At 35.4% G+C, this 24,006-nt stretch overlaps 1 protein-coding gene across 6 annotated transcripts in view; it reads right to left on the reverse strand.

The window, feature by feature from the left end:
• LOC139134774 (S-adenosylhomocysteine hydrolase-like protein 1) overlaps nt 1–24,006 on the reverse strand; it is a 54,500-nt gene that overhangs the window by 26,221 nt on the left and 4,273 nt on the right. For 2 of the 6 annotated variants that reach the window (XM_070701821.1, XM_070701822.1), the window contains exon 2: nt 10,322–10,471. The exons of 1 other annotated variant lie outside the window; for it this stretch is intronic. In XM_070701821.1, the coding sequence (XP_070557922.1) occupies nt 10,322–10,471 (150 nt within the window). Of the gene's footprint in view, nt 1–93; nt 229–10,321; nt 10,472–12,312; nt 12,595–24,006 lie in introns of those variants that run through there. 3 more of the 6 variants (XM_070701823.1, XM_070701824.1, XM_070701825.1) reach the window with 3 other exon arrangements.

A 24,006-nucleotide genomic window follows, 5' to 3' on the forward strand; every position in this document is an offset into this window, starting at 1 on the left:
TGTCAAAAGTACTCTGTGAAAACGCACAAATGCCGGGTAAATACAAAAGGCCACAGCTTGACTTCGTACTAAAATGCACAAGTAAAATCCTACCCGACTTGTACCCTCCGGGTGGAGCGGTTTCGGGGCATCTTTCGACCTTGGTGAAAGAGCGTGCTCAATAATTTCGTCGTTTTCCGCCATCTTGAACAATTTTTTTTCTAGACTTTGACTCCCCGAGTTAGTGTTTAATTGTCATCACGTCAAAACATGAGTTCGTATTTCGATTCTATTTTGGGTACCACAAAATTTCATTTAGTAGCTAGGAATCATTTTTTTGGATTTAAATCTATAAATGAATAATAAAGCGGATGATAAGAACATCTTTTATCTCCTCTGTACCCACAATGTACCCCGTAAAGGCTTTGCTAAGGAACTTAAAGGTTCTACCGGCAAACTCCACTTTACGGCTGTAGAGGGCGACATCATAGACGTAACCTTGTTCACATTTGAAGGTCATCGAGTTTAAGTCAGCGACATAACAGTTCAATCATGGAGATGGTACACATCAATAAGATCCTTTGCCCCTCTTGTCGGCCTATTCACGGCAACCGTCAGTCGCAATTGAGCCCATTACTGATGAATGATGATGGTATCCACCATTTCTGTTATTCAGGGAATTTGCACCTTGAAATTGGTGAAGGGTCTTGCAAAAAACTCTGAGACTAGATATTGATCTACACATGGAGGTAGTACACAGGTGCTTCTTGACGTAGTAGCACCTCCATGATCCATGTCAACAAGGCCCGGTTTATTACTCAAGGTAATTTATGGGTTACTTCAGGTTTTTACGTAGGCTGCAATCACTTTCAACGCAGAAAAAATAAAACAGACGGCAAATTCCCATAATGTGAACATTATGATGCAAGTTTCAGAGGTAACTTACTGCCCAAATATCTGCATTTCAAACATCATGGACTCTTTGAATAAATTCTCTGTACACTAGGCCAAAATGATAATTATCTCAAATAAATTTGAATCAGTATATGGTGTATAAATTGTGTAAAGTCTATTGGTGATGAGTCTTAATTTCAATTCTTGATTAATTCAGCTCACTCACTTCAGCTGAATATTTCTGAAATATATGATTATGATTGTACAATCAATGGTACAAGATTTGTACTTTGCCATGTAATAGAACAGTCATTAATATTTTACCATTTTGCCTCCATTTCCTCGTTATAGATAAACCCACTGTGGTTACAATATTTATGTGTCCCTTCACAGAGCAGTGTTCCTTCCAAGTGTGTATGCATTTCAAACCTGAGACTGAGAGCCTTCCTATCATGGCTCCAGTACTTTGTGTCAAGGAGACCAATAATATAGTTTCTTGGTCTTCTCCTTCAAGAGAGTCGTAGGACTGAAGATTGGCTTACTTCAAAACGATGTGTACGTGTGAAGCATACATTCATGTCTTGTTGTTGATAAAAGTCATGAAGGAAATTAAATTGTAAACAACAGTGCACCTGACAGATGCACAATTTGTGTTGACAAGCTGAATACTGGGTATTTAAACATGTTGTAAGGGGCTAGACCAAGAAATATGGCTCGTAGCAAATTATTTCAAAAATTTTGATTAATTGCTGGGTTGTAACGTAAAATGTTACTTTGCAATTCAGATATTTGTCACAGGTTGAAGCAGCTTAGTGCAGTGTGATACCTTTTTATATAGTTGATACATTGACTTATACACAAGTTTCACTGGTTTCAGCAGCAAAAAGCTACAATGACATGTAAACTGACTGTTGCTGTCAGATATTGGTACAGTAAACAGCACCTTTAAGTGGTGCAAAGAGAGTTTGTTTGACCATACCTAATACAGGTCTCAGAGGTTACTTTGCTAAAGGTATTTCCTTTGTTCAAAACCTGTGTCAAATGTACAAGATAGTGCAATGGACACAGCTAACACTGAAACTGTCCCAGTTTTACTGTTCAAATAAACAGAAAGGAACTTTCAACACCAATATATGGCTGTTCTGTACCACACACCTGTTAATTTTTTTTAAAGCCCAAACTGTAGAGGACACTAAATCATCATGTCTTATGTATAATAAATTCCACAGTACATGTACAAATAGAATTTGTGTCACATTACATCTAGGAAAACTATTTTGGTCTCCTCTCCTGCCATCACCAACATCTTTCTTTCTTTGTGTATATTATGGCATGAAAATATACATGTAGAGAAGATAGGTCTGCACAAAAAAAGACAATTTTTTTTTAGTTCATATCTTACAATATGACATGACGATTTATTACATCCACATTTATATAGATCTTTCAGAAGAACAGATAGTTCAATGTGCCCATAGTATATGCATATTCTTCTTTGAGGTAATTTTGGTGTGTATGTTATAAAGCTTACTGAGACAAAATCCTGGGACTGTCAATACTCTAAATATACATCCCTGCTTCTGAACTTCATACCTTGCTAACTTTTGTTCTTCATCATCTTGGATTTAGCCATTTAATTGTCAACTGGGAAATTCGACAGAGCTCCATGTGAATGGTAAAGGTATGTGTGCAGGCATCTAGATGTTGTCTTCATGGTTAATTGTTTATACAAGAAATTAAGAGATTCATGACAGCTCCGGTATTTTAATGACTGATGACAAACTAAGTTCACCGTACAGAACTGTAAACACTGCCTATTCACAATGTCACAGAAGTGTAATTTACACATGAATATTCATAAAATGAGCTGACCTCACCTCACCTCTCATTCAGAGGAAAGGCCTGGCAGTCAAGGACAACCTCTTTTTTTTTTCAAGAGTGCGTCTCAGATACCCATTTTGCATGCACAACAATAATTTTAAAAGGCTTAAATGAAGAGAATAAGACACAGAAAAGGCTAGTAACAACATTGGAAAATGAAATACTGATTAATACCTGTGTATGGTGCAATGTAATATATTTAAACTTGACTAATATGATTTGATTATAATTTTCACAAAAGAACAGGCTCAGTGTTGGTGTGTGCTCCAATGCTGGTTACAGAACACACACATAGGTACACCATTATTCAAGAGAGAGTCTGATCCTCTGTAAAACTCACCCTTGACTTCTAAAGATTATTCACCTTGACCTCAGTCAGTTAGTTTCACTTAATTTCTTACAGTTAAAAATTAAACACACAGCCAAAAATAGAAAGTGAAAAAACATGCCGTCAGTTTTGCTGGCATTTATTTGCACATAAAAATATGTAGCTAATTTTCATGTGGTTTGTTTATCTCAATATGGTTTGTTTATGTCAATATTCCACAACACTCTGGTAATTATATTCATGTCACATTCCCCTTTCTCTGTGAAATTGCTTTAGAGCATAATTAAATTATTAAATTTGTCAAAGGTCTGAGTCTATCATTTGGTAACATGACGTGTATTTTTGAAGTTGGAAAGATTTTGATGTGTAATGAACTGTACTTCTTTTTGAAATGATGATTCTGATAATATTTTTTGAAAGGGAAACGTGTCAGTTATGCCTGTAGCATAAGGCCATACTCAATAGGCTTATTGCATATACTAAAATCTAATTATGCAGAAAGCACAAAAAGCGAAACTATGTTACAAATAGGCCACAAGTTTCAGCCACAGAACCAACTGTAGATATTGAATATTTTCTGTAGTCTGGTTTCTCCTTCTTGATGTTGACCTATGTAAATTCATACAGCAATGTTTCTTCCTGAGTGAGGCCTTTCACTGAATCCTTACAGACTTTTATTCTTTTAGAAGTACACAAGCTGAAAATGACACTTTTCCCCCCTTCCATAAGAGGAAAAACTGCTCTCTGAGGTCACAATTTCATAAACCCCTGACGTTTGTCAAATGAGTAGAGAAATAAAATTCACGAGGGATTTACGAAGTGACTGACTGGATTATCCTTGGATTGCTTGCCTCTCAACAGCTGTTGAAATATCCCCCTCACAAAACTTGCCTGGAATCCACAGAAGGCATTCTTCACAGATGAACAATGGATGAATTCTTTCTTAAGAAACTGATGTCATAGCAATCAATAGCAGGATTCTTTCCACAAGAATCCCATCACCTGTGTCCACATCGAAGTGAATCACTTTCTGATATTTTTACCCATATTTCTCTGAGAATGTAAGAATTACTGTAAATGTCAAGGAGGCAAATGCGTTAGGAACGTTTTCTTTTTTATATCAAGATATGAGAACTTCAGTGAATCAAAACAACTTCAAATTCTGATCATAAGGAAAATGAAGTCAAGTTATTTCTGTGGCAGTGGTTTAGAAATTTCCATTTGATATGGGCCTGTCATTTAGTAAAACTACCGAATCATTAATGAAATATTTACATGTTGTATTTCTAATTAGATTAGCATTAGCTCTGCAAATATTTCAATCTGATCAATGAAGCAAGACCTGAGCAGAAAATCAATTAGTGCATACATGTTGGTTGATGTATTCAGTGTTACATAAACTTGATCATATCATAGCTCGTTCTCAGACTTACAATATAACTAACTATACTTACATGTACATGTATGATTAAAATATTTCAATGGTAGGCATGATGGGTATTTCAGGAACGAGGCTACACCACCATGTACAGCCCCCTTCCTGAAGGGACTGTGGCTACCCACCAAGGGCGTAACATCCATCACACTGATTAGCAAATTACTACATGATACTGTGACCAAGTTGGAAGGCTATCGGCAACCAATGGAAAACAAAACTTCAAATTTGTTAGTCACTATCTTTTTGGTGATCTGCAATGTACAACGTTTCATTCTATCACATGTCATGAATGATATCGGTAAAGTACAAAACAGAGGCTTGAAACAGCATTATACTCAGGTCAGTCTGGACAGTTGTTTATCAAAGTTTAGTGGTTTCCCCTCTACAGTTGTTCAAGGTTGAGTAAAGGTCACCTACACAAGTCAACATCTGTCAGGTTTATGATGCATGAATAAGCAACATTCATGACCAAATGACATCCTTTGAAAGTTTTTGCTATATTCCTACAATGCTGCTGCACAATAGAAAAAAGAAAAATTAAACCTGAATGTTAGAGGCTACAAGAGTAATAATATAAGAATTTATTCATAACTGCCAAAACCTCGGGTAATTTTGATATTAACATAAAGATGAATTTTAAAGTGACCATTTTAAAACAGTTAAAATGTCAGATTAATGTAGATAAGTTGCTGAAAAATAGAAAACTTTTCATTGAAAATCCCATATAAGGTAGTATGTAAAAGTGAACAATTTTAACTTTTGCTCAAACTTTCCTCGATGGAACCTTTCAACCATTCTCTTAAACAAATCGTAAATAAAAACCAGGGGTCACTGTGCAAAGTTTGGTAGATGAGAAACAAGGTAGCTATTATTTAGCAATATTTGATATTCAAAATGGCTGCTATCCCTAGGATTGGGGAAAAATAAAATTTGCAATTTTTCAAAAGACCAAGATGGTGAACATTTTTCTTTTTCCATAGCTTTAAATTGAGTCCCCTACAAACGGCAGCCCAGAAAAATATTGTAAACATTTGAGAGTCTGAATATGTGTCCCTCAGCAGTCCACCTTAAAGAGGCACATCAGCATCCTAGATAGTCTATTACTTTGTTCACGCGCTGACAGCAAAGTACACATAGCAATCTAGGTGACAGATCAGACTGGATAGTACTCTTGAGACTGAGGACAATATGTACCATCATGACAGACGCTTCTCTGTACAACGATGCAAACTGTCAAATTCGATTAGCCATTCTATTCCAGAACACTTTTGCTAGGATTAGGAATCTCATGAATTTACATCTTGACCATGGCAAAAAATTCATTGGCAGTTATTTTTAACCCGTCGTCAGTAGTTTTCATAAATGATACTTGTCAATTAGCTAAAAGGGTCATCACGGTAGATTCTGACACGCACGTACTTGCTAAGAATAACTCACTGCACTTATTACTGATAGAAGAAAGTAATTTTCATTTGTAGTGTCTTGTAACAATTTTCTCAGAATTTTGTCTGTTGTTTCAACGTCACAGATAGTAGCGGTAGATGCTTAAAATATGTGTATTCTCCTCATAATGGCATTTGACTGTGTCCTTTACAGTAACAGTATATGGACAACAGAACTTCTGATCTTGGCAACAGTTCAACACCCAATTAGTAAACTAAAGCTGGCTTGCCTGCTGATAGCTCTGTGTGGCAGGGCTGTGTGTTACGGGCTATTGGCCTCCCATCACAGGCCTATAGCCGGTAACACACAGCCCTGCCACGCAGAGCTAGCCTGCTGAAAAGTATATTTATTCTCAAGGTTATCATTCAGATATGTCTCACAGATGTGACACGTCTGCATTTCATTTCTTGTTTTCATTTCATTATAAGAGATTAAAATTGTATTAAGTGAGGTAAAAGTTACATATTTAACCGCTCTGGTATTTCGGTCTCGTGTACGCTGGGGTAGAGTAATTGGTCAATTGAATAGAAATGTTACAAAATACAAACATATCTGTCTGTCTATCTCTCTATCTACATGTATCTATCTATCTAACTAACTATCTATCTGCATCAGTGTATAAGCTATTTTGTAAGGCACCCTATCAATAATCAGACAGCTGAATCAAACACTGCTAGTATGAGACATAGTTACAATTTTTGACACAGATCTTCTGATCGTTGTATTTTTTTCAGTAACAGTGTAGTTAAAGTTTTTCTGACCAGCCGATAGATTCATAAAAACAACATGATATCATAGGGCCAAAGTCCCTGAAGCTACTATAGACATGGATACAAAATTAAGTATTTCCTGACTGTATGAAATTATCTCACTAAGGTCATCCTAGGGACATGTAAACCAAATATTAAAGCTGTCTGACCAGCGGTTTTGAAAAAACAAGTGACTCAACAGTTGACAGAGCTCTGCTGTGTTATGTAGAGAATAACCTTTTGTGACACATGTATTGATGAAGAAGGTGGATATCTTTGATAGCTCATTTCAGGATGGCCTGACCAAAACTGTAAAAAATTCCGTAAAAATACAGACTTGCATATTTCATCAGACTATATTAGTCAATAATAGCAAATAAACGAGAGTTAATTACATTCGAATTAAAGTAAACAAGACTTGCTTAAATCAAGATTTACGTCATAAAAAACAGCATATCTATCAGGTTATAAAGAATCTTGAGCTGGTTATCTTTTAATATCAGTATTTTCATTCTATTAACCAAGCACATTTTAACTTTCAAATTAACATTGTAAGTAAGTTCTGTTGAATAAGTCGAGACTGTACATACTCAGAGAAAGCACACTGAAGAGACAAATGTTTGAAACTTAAGAAGTTCAAGGTCATCAAAAGCATTATAAGGAATCATGTTACACTTTCATTGCACTGTTTACACAGATTGCATAATTGCTATAAATAGCACATGAGGAATCTTACAGCCCAGCTTTACCATAAAAACCCTATCACTTTGACCACTCTTTTAATTGACCACTCTATTTTTTTTCCTCAAAAAGTAATCTTATTTTATCCTTACCAAGTCATCCATAAATGGAAATAAGAACTTTCTCTATCTGTATTTATTTGACCACCCTATCATGACAAACTATTATGAGCAATTTCTTTTAGATAACATAAATGGTGGTTCAGAATATATCAAAGTTTGGATTCAGGAAAGTTGCCTTTACATGTTTAAATCCTCCAAGATGGTAAGCATTTCACTATGAACTGTCAAAAAAGTTGAACTTTCTGATAATTCCACACTAAAATTATTTTGGCTTTGATGATTTCCTAATTAATTCAATTATTTAAAATCATATTAATTATTTTTTTCTGGGTGAATTAATAGGGTTTATACAGTACAAGAATTACATACAATGTAAGTCAAATTCTGACCAAAAATGACAAAAAATTCCTTAAAAATACACATTTGCATATTTCATCACAATTTGAACAAATCTAAGTTGGGTTATCCCTAGGGACCTGTATACCAAATAACAAAGCTGTCTGACCAGCGGTTATGAGAAGAAGATTTTTACAAAAACACCTTTTTTGGCATTAATTTGCCTATTTTCAACAATATAAAAAATTAAAAAAAGTAGTTTCTCAAAATCATATTTTCATCTACACAACTAATATCAAATCAGTAAGTACTGCGGTTCTCAAGATATTTGAGTGGACGGACGCCTCACAAACGGACATACATCACACACACATACATACATACATACAAGACTGACGACGGACGGATACCCATCCCAATAGCTTCTATAGACTATAGTCTATAGTAGCTAAAACAACATGATATCAGACCACCTCACTTGCCTTGACTTTTGAACACTTCTGTAATTATCTTTGAATACTATTACAGAGTATACACATTCTATCTGTCAAAGATTCGTTCCAATAGATAAAGCATTATTCTTCAAGTGAATATGAGATATCCCATAAGTATCATGATATCCACGAAGGCACTTTAATCTGACTGGATTGTTTGCCATCAAACTGTTACAATACATTAAATATCATAGATGGTAAGGTACTGTAATTTTGTTTACAGTGTATTGCAATAATCATCCACATCACGTTTAACCTCACGATACTTGTCAGTCCTTTATTGAACAGCCTGATGTCCTTTTTGAGTTTGATAGTGTTTTGAGCTAACCACTTGACCAAGTCATTAAATTGGTATGATAATGGTAGTCCAGATGTCACAGTAAAATGGCATGTTGGATACGAATGCCCCATATGCACTATACATGGCACTGTATATCCGATAACTTTTCATAGCAAATATCTGGTCCCTGTGTATCATAACTCTGTAGTTTAAAAACTAAGTATGACAAAAGTTCAAAGTATGAATTCAAATTGTTGACACCATATTGACTGTCAAGATCACTCAATTTTATCTATCAGTTGCATTACATACAACAACCAAGACGCTTAAAGGTTAACATATGTACCATGGGAATATATTTGAAATATAAAAAACTGAAGTTGCAATTCTGTCTTGTTTTACATTTTTTTCCCGATAAGATGGTTTGAAATCAAATGCAATTTGCATAAAGGTGCTTACTAAATTGTGGCCACAGAAGGGTTTCAAACACAGAACTTAGATTCAACGACTAAATAATTTTTGAATTGCAACTCAAATATGGCTGCCGCAAATATATGCGCAAGTGCCTGACTTTGAATTGACCAAAGTCATCAACAAGGACTGAAATAGCGACATTTACAAATACAATATGGCTTAATAACAAATTCCAAACTATCTCTTTGAAGATTGGTTGACATTTTTTGTAAGTCAAATGCAAAAAGATACAGCTAGTGGGGCTTTAAAACAAAAAATTCATTTTTCTTCAGAATTAACAAAGAGTTTGGTAATTGTTTTTAATTTCACAAGTTGGAATTAAAAGTTGTTGGAATTTGTTTCCCTAATCCAAAAATTTGCATAGTAACCCCTGATTGTTAATACTGACAGTGGAAGACAGGAGTGGAAGACAGTAGTTGACAGTTTAAACATGTTTGAGCAAAAGTTTTAAACTTTCATTTTCAACATGTCTTTTACATGAACTACATATATATACATACATCCTTCCCTTCACATACATGCACTTTGACAAAGTCTGGACAAATCAATGGGTTATCAAGATCACATGTTACTAGATTAGTCCTGTGGACCAACCTGTACTGAAGTTAGCTACAACTGAGTCAAAAGTCAGATTGACGTCATTTGTTGCATCAGGTAATTAAAACAATAATATAAAGATTATTTCAGCCTTCCGGTTGTTTTTATTGATATTTCAAAAATGTCCTTTGAGAGACTTTACAGTAATATGCTCATATATGAAGTTCCATTTGCCCTGAATAATCATTTTCTGAGAAAAAGCTGAGAAGTACTTGAAAGAATTTCACAACTTTTATATTTTGGCTGCCTGCTTTGTCCAAAAAAGGCATCCTGACACAATAAATTGAATACCTCCCTTGACCCTTTAACCACCATGCATGGTTTGGACTGATTCCATTGTTTCAAATGGCAACTATGGATCGCAACACAGGGATACAAGGATGAAAGAATTGCCAACTATACCACCCTTTATAGGAACAGATTTTGATGGTACGTACAAGACAAGACTTTGGCAAATATGTCAGACTTTTGAGTCCTGTTCCATGGCTGGCTTGGTTCCACTATAACCATAACCAAACTATGAGAGAGAGCACCATATCATCATAGATGACAGGTCTAAACTTTGAACAGCAATTTATAATTCTTGAAAAGGACAATGGCAATAACAATAACAGATGAACTTTACCTCCTTGTCTGTAGTTTGTTGTGTGTTTTCCTCACTTGGCACTTTCAAAATTCCTTTTATATCGGTCGATCCGTTTGAATTTGCCTTCTTGGCCATGATGATATCACCGTAACACAGATCAACTCTGAGAGGTAGTAGTGTGGTGTGTACCTGTGTTAATAGTAGTGTGTAAAATGACTTGATGTAGACTGTACTAATGACAAGTATGCACATCTTATCCTTATCCAATGTTTTACCAGCTGGTCTGAACAAAATCGGAAGTTACATCTTTGGTGTTTTTACACAATGATGCTGGTATTTGTTGTTTGACAAGCCAGCATCTTTTCACATGGTATTTTATTTCATTAGTACTGTGGACACAGAGTGCTACCATTTAATTGTTGTTAATTTTATTGACTTCGGAAATTCTACAAGGCTGCCGTAACTGTATACGCTTTGATCAAGACAAGTCTTATTTGACTGAGCAGCTTTCTGTCCAGGACACGGAGCATACAGAGGTATTACCATATGAAAGCGAGAGGGAGGTTTAGTTTAAACCATATGGAATGTTTAGGGACTTAAAATGTTTTCATATCACTTTAGTATTTGTACATCGTATTAGCAACCATCTGGAGACGGAGATTAATGTTTGGTGAAGTTGGAAAGTTATCATAAAGAGAGATGAAAATAAACCTATAAATTCAAAAAAGATTTTAAAACTTTAACTTGTTTCTGACGCTTTTCGCAAAATTTTGTTCAAGCCTGGCTACATTGCAAGTATAGAACACATTTGTATCCTGGTGAAACCAGAGAAAATGATCAATAAATGAATTTAGCACCATCTATTGCTGTACAAGTGCTAACGTGTCCAAGCACCTAAGCCAATGATGATTGACCCTTCAAATGTTTATTTTAATTTAGTCTGAATATTTCAGGATATATTTAGGTAACTTTGTTGCTATGTTGTATCATCCTGAAAAGTTGACATTCACTTTGTCAGGGTGTTTTGACCGGTGGTTGATGGCAAATTTCCCACTGTGAATATCCACAGGTATGCATACCTATAGAGGATGGGGTAGCCAAGTTCATGGGTCTGTGACCCATGAACATACTCAATAAGAGTATCATCCTGAAAAGTTGACGTTCACTTTGTCAGAGTGTTTTGACTGATGATTGATGGCAAATTTCCAAATGTCAATCCAAACGGATAATGCATACCGATGGAGGTCCATTACGGAGTATCCAAGCTAATGGGTCACCCATGAACATACTTGGTAGGTGCAAAGTGTATCTACTCAGGAGACTTAATCACCTGTCATTATAGGCAATCCATTTTTTGGGGCCATATCTAAACATAGATGTGGCGGCTTCAGCACTTTTGGTGTAAATTTATGCAAGCTTAGTTCTGATGGAATCCTAACACAACCAGAGTTGATACATTTGAGACAGAGCATGAAAACACATCCACAATAGGTAAAATTGCATTTCTATTGGCCATGAATTCCAGCCATTCATCCCTTGACGATAGATTATATAAAATAGCAATGTGGGTTAGGGTTCAGATTGCTATCTCAAACTGCTACACTTTACCCTATATATGTAGGAGGTTAACCAATCAAGGGTTTGCCTTGTCTCTGTAGGGGCAATTTAAAAAATATGATAAGGACAAAAAATATTTCACATTTTGTTATAATTTCCTTATGAGCACACTTTTCCAAAGGATAATTCATATATCACCATAGAAAATGAAAATTGCCAGAAATATCAGCATAAATAAACTGGTAAGTAATAGTCTTTGATTGTTTGTTAAATTTGGTTATGATTTTTTTTTTATTGTCAACATGGACATATTTAAATTTGAACTTGAAAAATGGCAGTATATGGTTGTTTTAAAAGTCAAGTATTTCTAGTGTTCTGTTCACCATATGCTAGGATTTGAAGTTTCGTTGAAAACTGACACGCTGATAAAATTTCAGTACACCAATACTTGTCTGTGGAACCACTAAACTTACCTGAACTCTTTATACAGTGACTTGATACTCCTTGAAAATTCTACTCTAAAGGAAACCTACACCTTTTGAATCCACAACATTGAGTGCCCGAAACCATGGAGTTCATATTGCAACAGAGCATGGGTTCCACACACACTGAGTCACCGGAGCCGGCATCCGGAATGATCATTATCATTGGGAGAGCTTGATAGTACACCAGGTAGAGATAAACATGTGATGGGGTGTGCTTTGCGCCCGGCCGGCAACCAAGGTGTGTGCCTGTCCACGGCCTTACCTATGGCTGAGAAGCCGGTGTCCTTCAGTAAACAATGTACACACTGGTCTTATTAATTGTTGGTGATGACTGATTAGATATCGTTGTGTTTTGCCGGTGCCCAGCTGGTATTAAAGCTAATCCAACGATCAGCAATATGTGAAAGTGCATTATTTATATTCAAATGATATACAAATATCAGTGGTAAATTGTATTCTGACAATACAACTATATGGAATGTGTGTGACCATAGTTTAAATCACAAATAGTGCAATCCCGGAGCTGTTTCCTATTTTTCTGAAGACAGAAAAAAAAAATTTTTTCTCTTAGTTCAGACTTCTTAGCCCTATGTCAACAATTTGTCATGAATGACACTAAATAATCCCAAAAATGGCCCATTTTTATTTCTACACATTACAATTGTACATTATAATGTCAACTTCCACTCTGACAAAATTTGTTGTACTATACAATGAATTATCAAACTATTGTTGTGAAGTTGCTGATAAATTTACCATACAATATATAATGACCTACAAATACATAGTCAGACATGTTTTACTCAATAATGCCATGAACATGATTATTTCTTGTCATGTGATTCCCCTAGACCTAATATCGAGAGGACAAACGGCTCTCCAAGTAATTTTCGATATTAACAGTCAAGCCCAAATAATCCACAATTGCTTTGGTACATCATTAATTAAACTTTTTGTCTTGCAACTACAGATGAAATGATTACAAAAGGTGTGGTTATGTTGCCTTTCTATGACCCTTCACCAACTAACTTTTCCCAATCATTATGAAGAGGTGCTTTGTTATTATCAGATAAGACAATCCGGGGGGGGGGGGGGTCAACCTATTTGGTTCAGTCCTGTTAAAAAGTACAGATCAGGTGATATGGTATATTAATTGCACTAGCTTTGTCTGCTTAAACTTCCATTGGCCCATTCATTATCATTCATTGGCACCCATATGACTTCACACATCGTTGCAAAATGCTGGGTAAATAGCTGTTCTGTGTTAAAATAACCAAAATAACCATTACAACCATTAGTACAGCCTTGACCTGATGATAAATTACTTGAATCATGAATAACATGTACATGTATGGGTACAGTGGTTCGGTCCTGAACAAATGGAAAAGTGCCCTGGAACACTCTACTCCATTCCTAGGAGATGCTGTTCAAAGTAGCGCAAAGGTTTCACGAATGAGACAAAGTATTTGGAGTGGATTCCGTTGGCCAATGCTGATATCTACATGTAATCGTAACCTGGATGAGAAATGGGTTTGAGACCCCAAAATAAAACAAGCGACCTAGCGGCCGATATAGCTCCGCTGTGTTTATGTAGAGATAACTATTTTTGACACATGTTGATGTAGAAGGTGGAAATTTTTGATAGCTCAATGCAGTGGCCAGAAAAAAGTGGCTAAAATAGCTGCAAATACACAATTGAAGATTTCATCATACTTTGAATATATCACATCGGACAATCCCTAAGAACATGTCAACCAAAGCTATCTGATGAGTAGTTTTTTGAGAATAAAATTTTCTGACCAAAATGGCAAGATTGCCCCAAAAATAAAAATCGCAGATTTCATCATAATTTCAAAAGATCAAATTCAGTTCATCTATAGAGACCTGTATACCAAATTTCAAGGCTGTTAGACCAGTACTTTTTGAGAATCACATTTTTTGACCAAAACGAAAAAATTGCCCCAAAAATACAAAATTGCAGATTTCATCATAATTTCAACAAATATCACTTAGTTTATCTATAGAAACCTGTATACCAATTTCAAAGCTATCAGATGAGTAGTTTTGGAAATACATATTTTTTGACCAAAATGGCAAAAATTGCCCCAAAATACAAAATTACAGATTTCATCAGAAATTATATATATATTACTTAGCTCATCTGTAGAAACCTTTATACCAATTTTCAAAGCTATCAGACCATACTTTTTGAGAAACACATTTTTGACCAAAAATTGCAAAAATCGCCCCAAAAATAAAAAATTGCAATTTTCATCATAATTTCAATAAACATCATTAAGATGATCGTAGGAACCTGTATACCAAATTGCAAAGCTATCAGATGAGTAGTTTTGGAAATACACATTTTTTGACCAAAATTGGCAAAAATTGCCCCAAAAATACAAAATTGCAGATTACATCATAATTTCAATAAATATCATTAAGTCATCTGTAGGAACCTGTATACCAAATTGCAAAGCTATCAGATGAGTAGTTTTGGAAATACACATTTTTTGACCAAAATTGGCAAAAATTGCCCCAAAAATACAAAATTACAGATTTCATCAGAAATTCAATATGTATTACTTAGTTCATCAATACAAACCTGTATACCAAATTTCAAAACTATCAGTTAAGTACTTTTTGAGAAATACATTTTTTGACCAAAAATGGCAAAAATTGCCTTAAAAATGCAAATTTGCATATTTCTGCACAATTTGAACAAATCTGAAATAGATCATCCCTAGGGACATATGTACCAAATATCAAAGCTATCTGACTGTTAGTTTTGAAGAAGAAGATTTTTAAAGATTTTTTTACCAAAAATGACAAAAATTGCCTTAAAAATACAAATATGCAAATTTCACCACATTTTAAACAAATCTGACTGAAGTCACCCTAAGTAAACTGCATATAAAATTTTAAAGCAATCGGACAAGCGGTTTCAGAGAAGGAGATTTTTTTACCAAAAACACCAAAAAATGCCCCAAAAATACAAATATGCAAATTTCACCACGATTTGAACAAACTTAAGTGAGGTCACCCAAGTGAACTGCATATAAAATTTCAAAGCAATTGGACTTGCGGTTTCAGAGGAGAAGGCAATTGTTGACGGACGACGACGACGGACGACGACGACGGACGACGGACGCACGGACGACGACGGAAAATCAACCTATTTTGATAAGCTCCGCGTCGCTGACAGCGGAGCTAATAAAATTCTATACATATATTTATATCACGTATGTGGTAATTTTACATTTGGCTGGTCAATACCTTTCAACAATACTGCAAATTAATGGACTTATTCTACATTTTTACATTTGTATTTCCAGTAAGACAGGGCCAAGCTATGGCAATTATGACCCTAGTACATCTAATGTTATGAATAGTATCTTGAGAATGTTTCTGATGCATGACAAGTGTTTTTGACAGCCAAACGTAGAGTCTACTGTAGCTGAAAGTTTGTGACAACTGTGGGAGCATTGACATATGTTTCAAACACGTAAACTTGCAATGGAGGTAATATTCTGTTAGTGCTACTATTTTTACGACCATCTGGTATCTCAATGCTTGTACATGTACCCGCAGCCTGCCTGTATTGTCAGGTATTTATGTCAGAGATGGCCAGCACACAGGGTTATTTTTAACTGATGGGAACAGATGGACACATTTGATGATAGAATATCTAGTCAGCCTGAACAAGCACTTTGTTTTTCAGGTCTCTTACATGTACTTGTTGGTCAGTTTTAGTGTTAATTGTACTTGAATTGATCAATATTGAAAACCATGGTACAGGTCAGTGCCAGGAGTTGCCCGCTGTCACTTCATCAAGATATATCGCGGGAAAACGTTATTTTCCAAAATTAAACAATAAAATTGCCATGAAAAAATATCAAAAGTCAGATCAGAAGAATGTGCCATGGAATATGTTCAAAATAAAACAAGTGACCAAAGGCTATGGATTTGGAGTCTCTGGGGGACAGATACATATGATAAGATTGACAGATCCCTATAGCTGGACAATGCAAGCATACCATACTCGGGATTGCACAAGTGATGATAATTAAAGCTTAGTACAATCGTATATAGTGAGTTGAAAGGTACTGTTGGTATCACCTCTTCAAATTTGCGACACACAAGGACACACTGATATCAGCTGAATATGCACGTTCCAGATTTCAGCAGAATTGACTCATATTAACAGCTTCTCCACAACTTTCTTCAAAGGTTGGTACAGATGTACCTGATTATCATTTTTACAGGTGGCCAAATTCCAAAATGAGGCTTTCAGTAATTAGTTTTTGGCTAAGCAGGGTGCCACGGATCATGACATCATGGTACCCATCAGGTCCATTACCTGATCTGCATCTCTTTGGCTGTATGACCTTGCTGGGCACAGTCAATGGCATGCTTAGTGCACTAGTTATTGGGACAGTCACAAATAAGTGCAACAGACTACCTACATGTATACTCTGGAAAAAGACAATCAGATATTGGAAGAGGTGAGGATGGAAAATTGGGAAAATTACAGAATGACATGTGATAAAGAAAATTAAAAAACAAACAAACGTGACAGACAAGAAATATTGCATTATCTATGATACTGAAAAAAGTAAACATGACCTGGCAAAAGTATATCACTTCATGAAAGGCTGGGTACTGTATTAATTCAGCTGTTTTCCTCCAACAAAGGTCAATGCCTTTGAAAGGAAAAACTGACAGAGGTTTTTGTTTGAATCAACCCTATGTAACTCAAACACATCACACTTAACCCTTTGAGTGTCAAAGTCAACTTTTGTTGCCTTTATAGAATACAACATAGCCAGCAACTTTTTTCAGAACTTGATATTTTTTTTCAGATTTTCCCCAAATTTTGGTCAAAATTGTAGCCATAGAAAGGTAAAGTCCATTTAGTCCAAATTTATCAAAAAATTACAGAAAAATTCATAACAATTGATAAAATCAATGTTTCACTGAAATTTTGGTGGGAAAAATCACAGCACTCAAAGGATTAATTTTCATATCCTAATGGTATCTATTTCATTTGTGACCTCTCATCACAATGTTCTGTCTCCTTGCATTCTATGACTTTATGTACGTGGCATTATGTTTACAATGCATTTATTGGCTGTGGTGAGCACTGAAGTCCACATACTACAATGGCCCCTATAGTAACCAGACAGCTTGAAACAAACTTTAGTCAATTACATAGTAAGAGACAACTTTATTGATTTTCTGCCTCAAATTTTTCAGAAGTCAGCGAGTAACAGGTACATCAGATCGTAAATGTGACAAAAAAGCAGAGAATAGAGAAATGCTTAGTTTGTGAGTCACTTCAACTCTAAGCCAAACTTTGCCCCACTAAAATTGTTTATTCGCTGATTGATATGTGAACTCATAAACAAAACAAATAACAATATCTCTGGATGATTTTCATGAAACCACAAACAGAAAGGACACTATAGTTACTTTCTACACTGATTTGCGTGCTATGTTTTCATATTGCATCTCTGAACAAGATCTAAGCGGTCAACAAATTATGATGACCCTGAGACAAAAGTCAGAGGTCAATGTTTCACAAGGATATAATGTATAATACAGTTTTCTCTAATGATACTAAAATATTTCTTTGTGAGTATCAGTGGGAGTTAATGTACTCCTTCACTTCATAACCTTAAATATCATGCCTCCTTCACTTCTTTCAACTTGTGTAAACTCCTTCATTTGGAGAGGATGGTAAAGATACTGACATAATATTCTTCACATTCCAAAATTTGTCACCTATTTTAGTAACTTAATTACCACGCCTATTGGAAGGGAGTTTAGATCTTGCATGGCACGTACATGTTTATTCCAAATATCCAATCTTTCTGACTGACCTTGACGTACATGTAGCAACATGGCAGAACTCTAAATTTGGTCAGTATTCTTATTTGGATATTCTGAATTGATGTTTCGGGGACGTGTTCCAGTGCTATGTAATCCATCCTCTGATATTTTATGAATGTCTAAGTCACACAAGGTGGTAATTAATGTCCCAGGCTAATCAGTCATCAGGTGTGTACATACATGCATATGCAGCCCTTCTCTCGGTAATCAATCATTAAGTACAAACAAACGAAAATAAACACACACAGCATTTGAAAGTAGAGATATTTTAACACTTTTCACATATTTGTGATATCTTTTTATTTTTTTGATACAATATCTTCATTTCCTTCATAATTTCGGGCATAAACACAGCTGTCGTGACATTTCAACAGCAAGGTGCAACCACACTGCATGCTGGGTAGGGTTTATACAAATGCCTTACAATGTACATCATGCGAGTTGGTTCAAGTATTGAACAGTTGCTCCTGACACTTGAAATGCTCCATAATTCAATGAATTTCAACTATGCACATCAACAGTTTTCATGTGACACAAATATTTGCTGAATTATTTCGCACATCGTGCTTTAGTTCGGAGACATACATGTACATTATGATGTTATAACTTAGGACGGTGTTGACATGATGAAGGTGGCATAAATGTACACATATCAAATCAGATGTCATTGAAGTCTTGTTTTAAAGATTCGGCGTCAATAGATTTGTCCTATCAACTGACTTTATATATGTACTTTAATGTGGCATAAAATTGATTAACGTTAGTTCATCAGTCATTAAGTATACATTCTGATTTGATGAGAACTCAAATTTAAACTCGCAAACTTCTGTTGATCAAAAGTCCCTCACTGAGCACCAGTCAACAGAAAAACTTACATGAAGATAACATTACTACAATTCATAATAATAATGATATATATTACTTGCTTATGAATAACAGTTTACATTGTACTTTGTAGCAATAAAGATAAGGTATCTGCAGGACAGAAAAAATCTTTGGCTTATACTGTAACAAACAAACTGTCAAATTTACTGGTAACACTGTATTTCTGGTTAGTATTATAGGGATGAGTAATAGTGTGCCTGCTCACAGTATTCATACTGACAGACTACAGGTGCAAATTGAACAGCTGCTGCTCTGATATTTCAACCCTTTCACCCCCATGTCCCTGTATATTGACTCACCCATCCTATTCATAACAATAGGGATATGCTAATTCTGGCATTGCCTGGGTTATCTTAGTATTTACAAATTGGCCTGACAGTTTAAAGTCAAGACTAGGCTTATTATCATGTCCCTCTTTCCTGTGTCAAAACTTTTGAGAAGCAGTCAATTTCCCAAGATACATCACCTCTGTGTTCCATGGATGATAATGCAACCTTGTTAAATGCAAACAGGAAACTCTTCCTCACGAGGGCAGGATAAGGGTGAGACAAAGGAACTTTAAGGAAGTAAGACTGGTTTTGAAGATGCAACAATGATTTACTCCCCGTGAGACCCAAATTGAATACAACATAATTCTTGTTTTCTTTTACAGAATTTAATTGAGTCATTTGACTCAGACTGAAGACAAGTTACAGTAATTGATGTTGATTGGACAAGAGAGTATACACTGGTCAAGCATTTGTATTCCAGAATGGCTGGCAATTTGGTCTCCTAAACATGCATCCCGGTCCAAGTGTTACGGCGAGTTTTACCTTCTGAAATTAATAGTCTGAGTATTCAGGTCCAAGACCGTGACCTCTGAGGACAGTTCAGGAACATGCACATATGCATATGTATGAACTTGACATTGGAAAGGCACACAAACCTCCTCCTGGGGCGTATGTGAATTGAATGAACTTTAAATGTTTACAAGACATTATGTACTTTGGTTAGATGATTTTTTATCACTAAGAACAACGTGTTACTCAACTGTGCAATAGGTTAATGAGAACATCTTGTTTTGATGGACACTGACATGATAACATAAAGATCTATGAGAGCAAACACAACCCTTGACTGTTTAAAGTTAAACATTTTAAAAACCTCCCAAAAAGTGGGGGACATGGTTCACTAGTTGTTTAACGAATCTCAATGAAATCAATTCAAGGTGCGGCAATGAAAATTTGTTTGTATTAGATTGCTGGCCGCCACTCGGCTGTGTGTAAAAGTACTGCACAAGAATGCAGTGTCAGTCACACTGCTTGAAAGTATATGGCAACCTTCCCTAATGCAATTTAACTCAGTCTACATTTCAGGGGCCACAACAGTGAAAAGAAATGAGCCGTCCACAGCTAGAGAATTTGCTCAATTCTGAATAAATCAACTCTATCATTTCATTAGAACAATTTCGTTATTTCCTGTCTGCAATATTTCACAAAATTTCACTTCATGAAATTTTTGAAATTTAAATGTACATATCTCGCTGAACAGCAGAAGAACACATATGATGGGTGAATATTTTTACCATTATTTGGGGCATTTATTCTCTGATATCATATTGAAAAGGAGCAAATTTCCTACCTTAAAATTGTTTTGCATAATTTTAAAATGGTGTTATGAGTTACTTACGTAAATCTAGCTCTACAAACATAAGCCAAGGTCTATACAATCAACTTTCTCATGCTGGTACAAATAACCAGCACATGATAGAGGCTTTTGGAAAAAAAACTTCAATGAATTATACTGCATTTAACCTGCACATACTAAGCTTGACAAGTTAAATATAGATAAAAAGACTGTACTCTGGGGACAAATTACTGAGCATATTTCACAGGACCCCTTAGACTTAATTGGGTCAAATTTGCTTGCAAGTTGTGTGCACCATATCAGCTATGGAGACTTACTACTGCTTTTTGACTGCAAGTTTTATTTTCTATTTTCACAATATTATATTTGGCAATCATTTTGATGGCTTGAGGTTTTGGTAAAAACAAACATACCAAATATAAACAGCCAATATTAGACTGGAAATGTGAATGTACCAACAGAATTATCTGTTCCATTCTTTGACATTACGTAACCAAAATTATAGATGTTTAAAACCAGACATTGATAGCAATTTTCAGAGTGAAAAGGAACATAAAAGCTAAAGACGCTGTATATGTATTTCTCAAGGTCACTGAGGACATTAAAGGCATCGGGCAAGCAGTGTTGCACCATACAGTACAGTTGTGAGTTATTGAATACCTCTACATGTGCCATCAGAAATTCCAATCATGGAACCAGAAATAAAATAATTGAGTCATTTACATTGATCTCTTTGGCAATGTGGCCAGTCAGTCTCAGGAAGCTGATTTTGAAGGTGGGTCACCTTGAAATCAATGTGGTACATCTTGTCATATTGTGTCGATATATACACATTGATCATTTCCTTTACCAGTAGGGCATTAAGGTCAAAGAAATTTCTCCATTGATTTTCAAACATTCAGAGAGATTTATAATATGACATACAGAATACAGAATTTCTGCACGAGAACGTTAGTCTGCGAACAAACCATCTTTTTCACAGGCTACATTTTACTGTGTACCATGCAAAATAATTTTCTGCCAATTATTTCTCAAAATATACATAAACTTTCTTCAGTTTTGTGCAATGAATTTAACATCATTAGCCATTTATGATGCATGTTGAATTTTTTTGAGAAGGAAACTAAAAACCTCAGAACAATTCCAATAAAAGTATGCGTATCTGAACCAGTCATTCATCTGGATTTCAACTCATTCCATAAAACATTCATGTGACATCATCGCTTAGCGGAACTTTAATATAGCATAATTTCACCACAGTATGATCAAATCTTCATGTCTATTTCAGTAATAGGGAAACAAAAGTCAAGTTCTTCATAAATTGTTAACATTGCTTAGTGTCTATTTAGTTTTGGGGTAATCTCTAAAATCTCTTGTACCCATGTTGATAGGTATACACAAATATACACTGAGTTTTGACACATTGTGAATTTTGTGATGTTTTGGAGCAACCTTCACCATGATAAACTTTCCCACTCTTTATTCAATATTTCATATGCTGAAATCTACATGTCCTTGCGAACATCTATTTGATAAAGTTATCTTTCTATGAAAGCCATTTTACAAGTTGAATGGAATTTTTACTGGTCTATTATGGATATATGACGTATTCAGGTCATTTCGGCAATTCTTACAGGGTGTCCCTGACATTCAGTGTAAATTTAGTGTTTAATTTGTAGGTATTTTTTACAGTGTATTTTACTTTACTAATTAGGTTTGACAAGATGGATCAGCACGAGGCTGTAAAGTTCACTCGTCTTCAGACTAGTGGGTATGAACTTTATCTTCTGTGTTTCTTGAAATTGTTTTCTAAATATATACATGAATAGGATGGAAGCCATTGAATATAATTCAAGTCAGTGATCTGTGATGTGACACGTGGGGTGAGATCTATAATTTTTGAAAGAAATCATGAAGCCTCAAAATTACAAAGATGTTCAAGCTAGCTTTTCAAAGTTGCCATTAACTCATTAAATCTGGCATTTTTTTCGGGTCATTGACCTTTGAAAGGAAATCTGTCCTCACTCCCTCCCTCCCTTGCTATTTCAGTGTCATGGTACACAGTTATTACCATTTAATTTATGGCAGACACCATTTTGAAGTGAATAATTTATATGTAAAATCTCGTGACAGTTGCACTCTGTACATGTAATTGTCATTTATAAACCAGGGCAACTTGAAAAGCCGGCATTTACCCATGCTGCACCAGGACAGAACAATAGCATTTAAACACCTGAAACACATTTGACAGTTACGTTGTACTAACTGTTTACAGTTAGCCATGCAGGCGGGGCCTATTGGTCTTTTGTTGTTGAATTTTCGACCATCAATGATTCAGAATCAGACTGGAAAATCGGTGAAGGATCAGAATTTCAACTCAACCAGTATTTTTAGTTCTGCACTGTTTTATCACACTCCACCCATGCATGTTTATGAATCATCAATTTCAACGTGTAATGCAAGTTTTATTTAGACGGACCCCCCCTCTACTGTCTATGGATGGACCATGACTAAGTTTGGGGTCAATGACCTTCCATTTTAACTCGATTGATCACTTTAGGATTCATTTACAGGGGTTTTGATGTTTCCATGTATACAACCAACCACTACAACCTACTTTATTTTTTCATTTTCAAATATTTTCCTGGGGGATTGGGGGTTTGAGGCCAAGCGGGGAGTGATATGGACAGACATGTCAAGAAGACAGTGACTTGTCTGCTGTGTTCATCAACGTTTGCTGTGAACAAAACATGAGGAGGCTTGGAGCTATGCTAATCCATAGTACACACAACAAAAAGTACCACACACATACATAGACACACACACACACACACACAGCGCTTGATGACAAAGCATTTCTTTTATCAGTCAAGATTTGTCTAGTTTATCACCAAAAACAAACTAAAATGCCCATAAATTGTACCTGCCTATACCAGCATAAACATTGAATTAAGAGTTGTCAAAAGAAAATTTTGATTTCTGAACTGTCTTACCACTAGACATTCACCAGTGATGGGACAAAGTATACTCAGCCTAGGAAAATATATTGTGACATGTATTGCTTTTAAAAATGGTTTTCACAGCTTCACTTTTTAATACAAGTCCATGATTCAAATTCCTTGTTTCCTTTTCACACTCCACAGATGAACTTTTTGTATAGACTTGACCTCAGAAAGCAATTTATCTTCTAAATATAGTTACTATCACACAAGAAACATACATTTATCTTTCTAGCCAACTAAATCAAGTGAATTATGAGTACATGTATGGGAATGGTTT

The sequence above is a fragment of the Ptychodera flava genome, chromosome 6 (genome assembly GCF_041260155.1).
Source record: "Ptychodera flava strain L36383 chromosome 6, AS_Pfla_20210202, whole genome shotgun sequence".
NCBI classification, from domain to species: domain Eukaryota; kingdom Metazoa; phylum Hemichordata; class Enteropneusta; family Ptychoderidae; genus Ptychodera; species Ptychodera flava.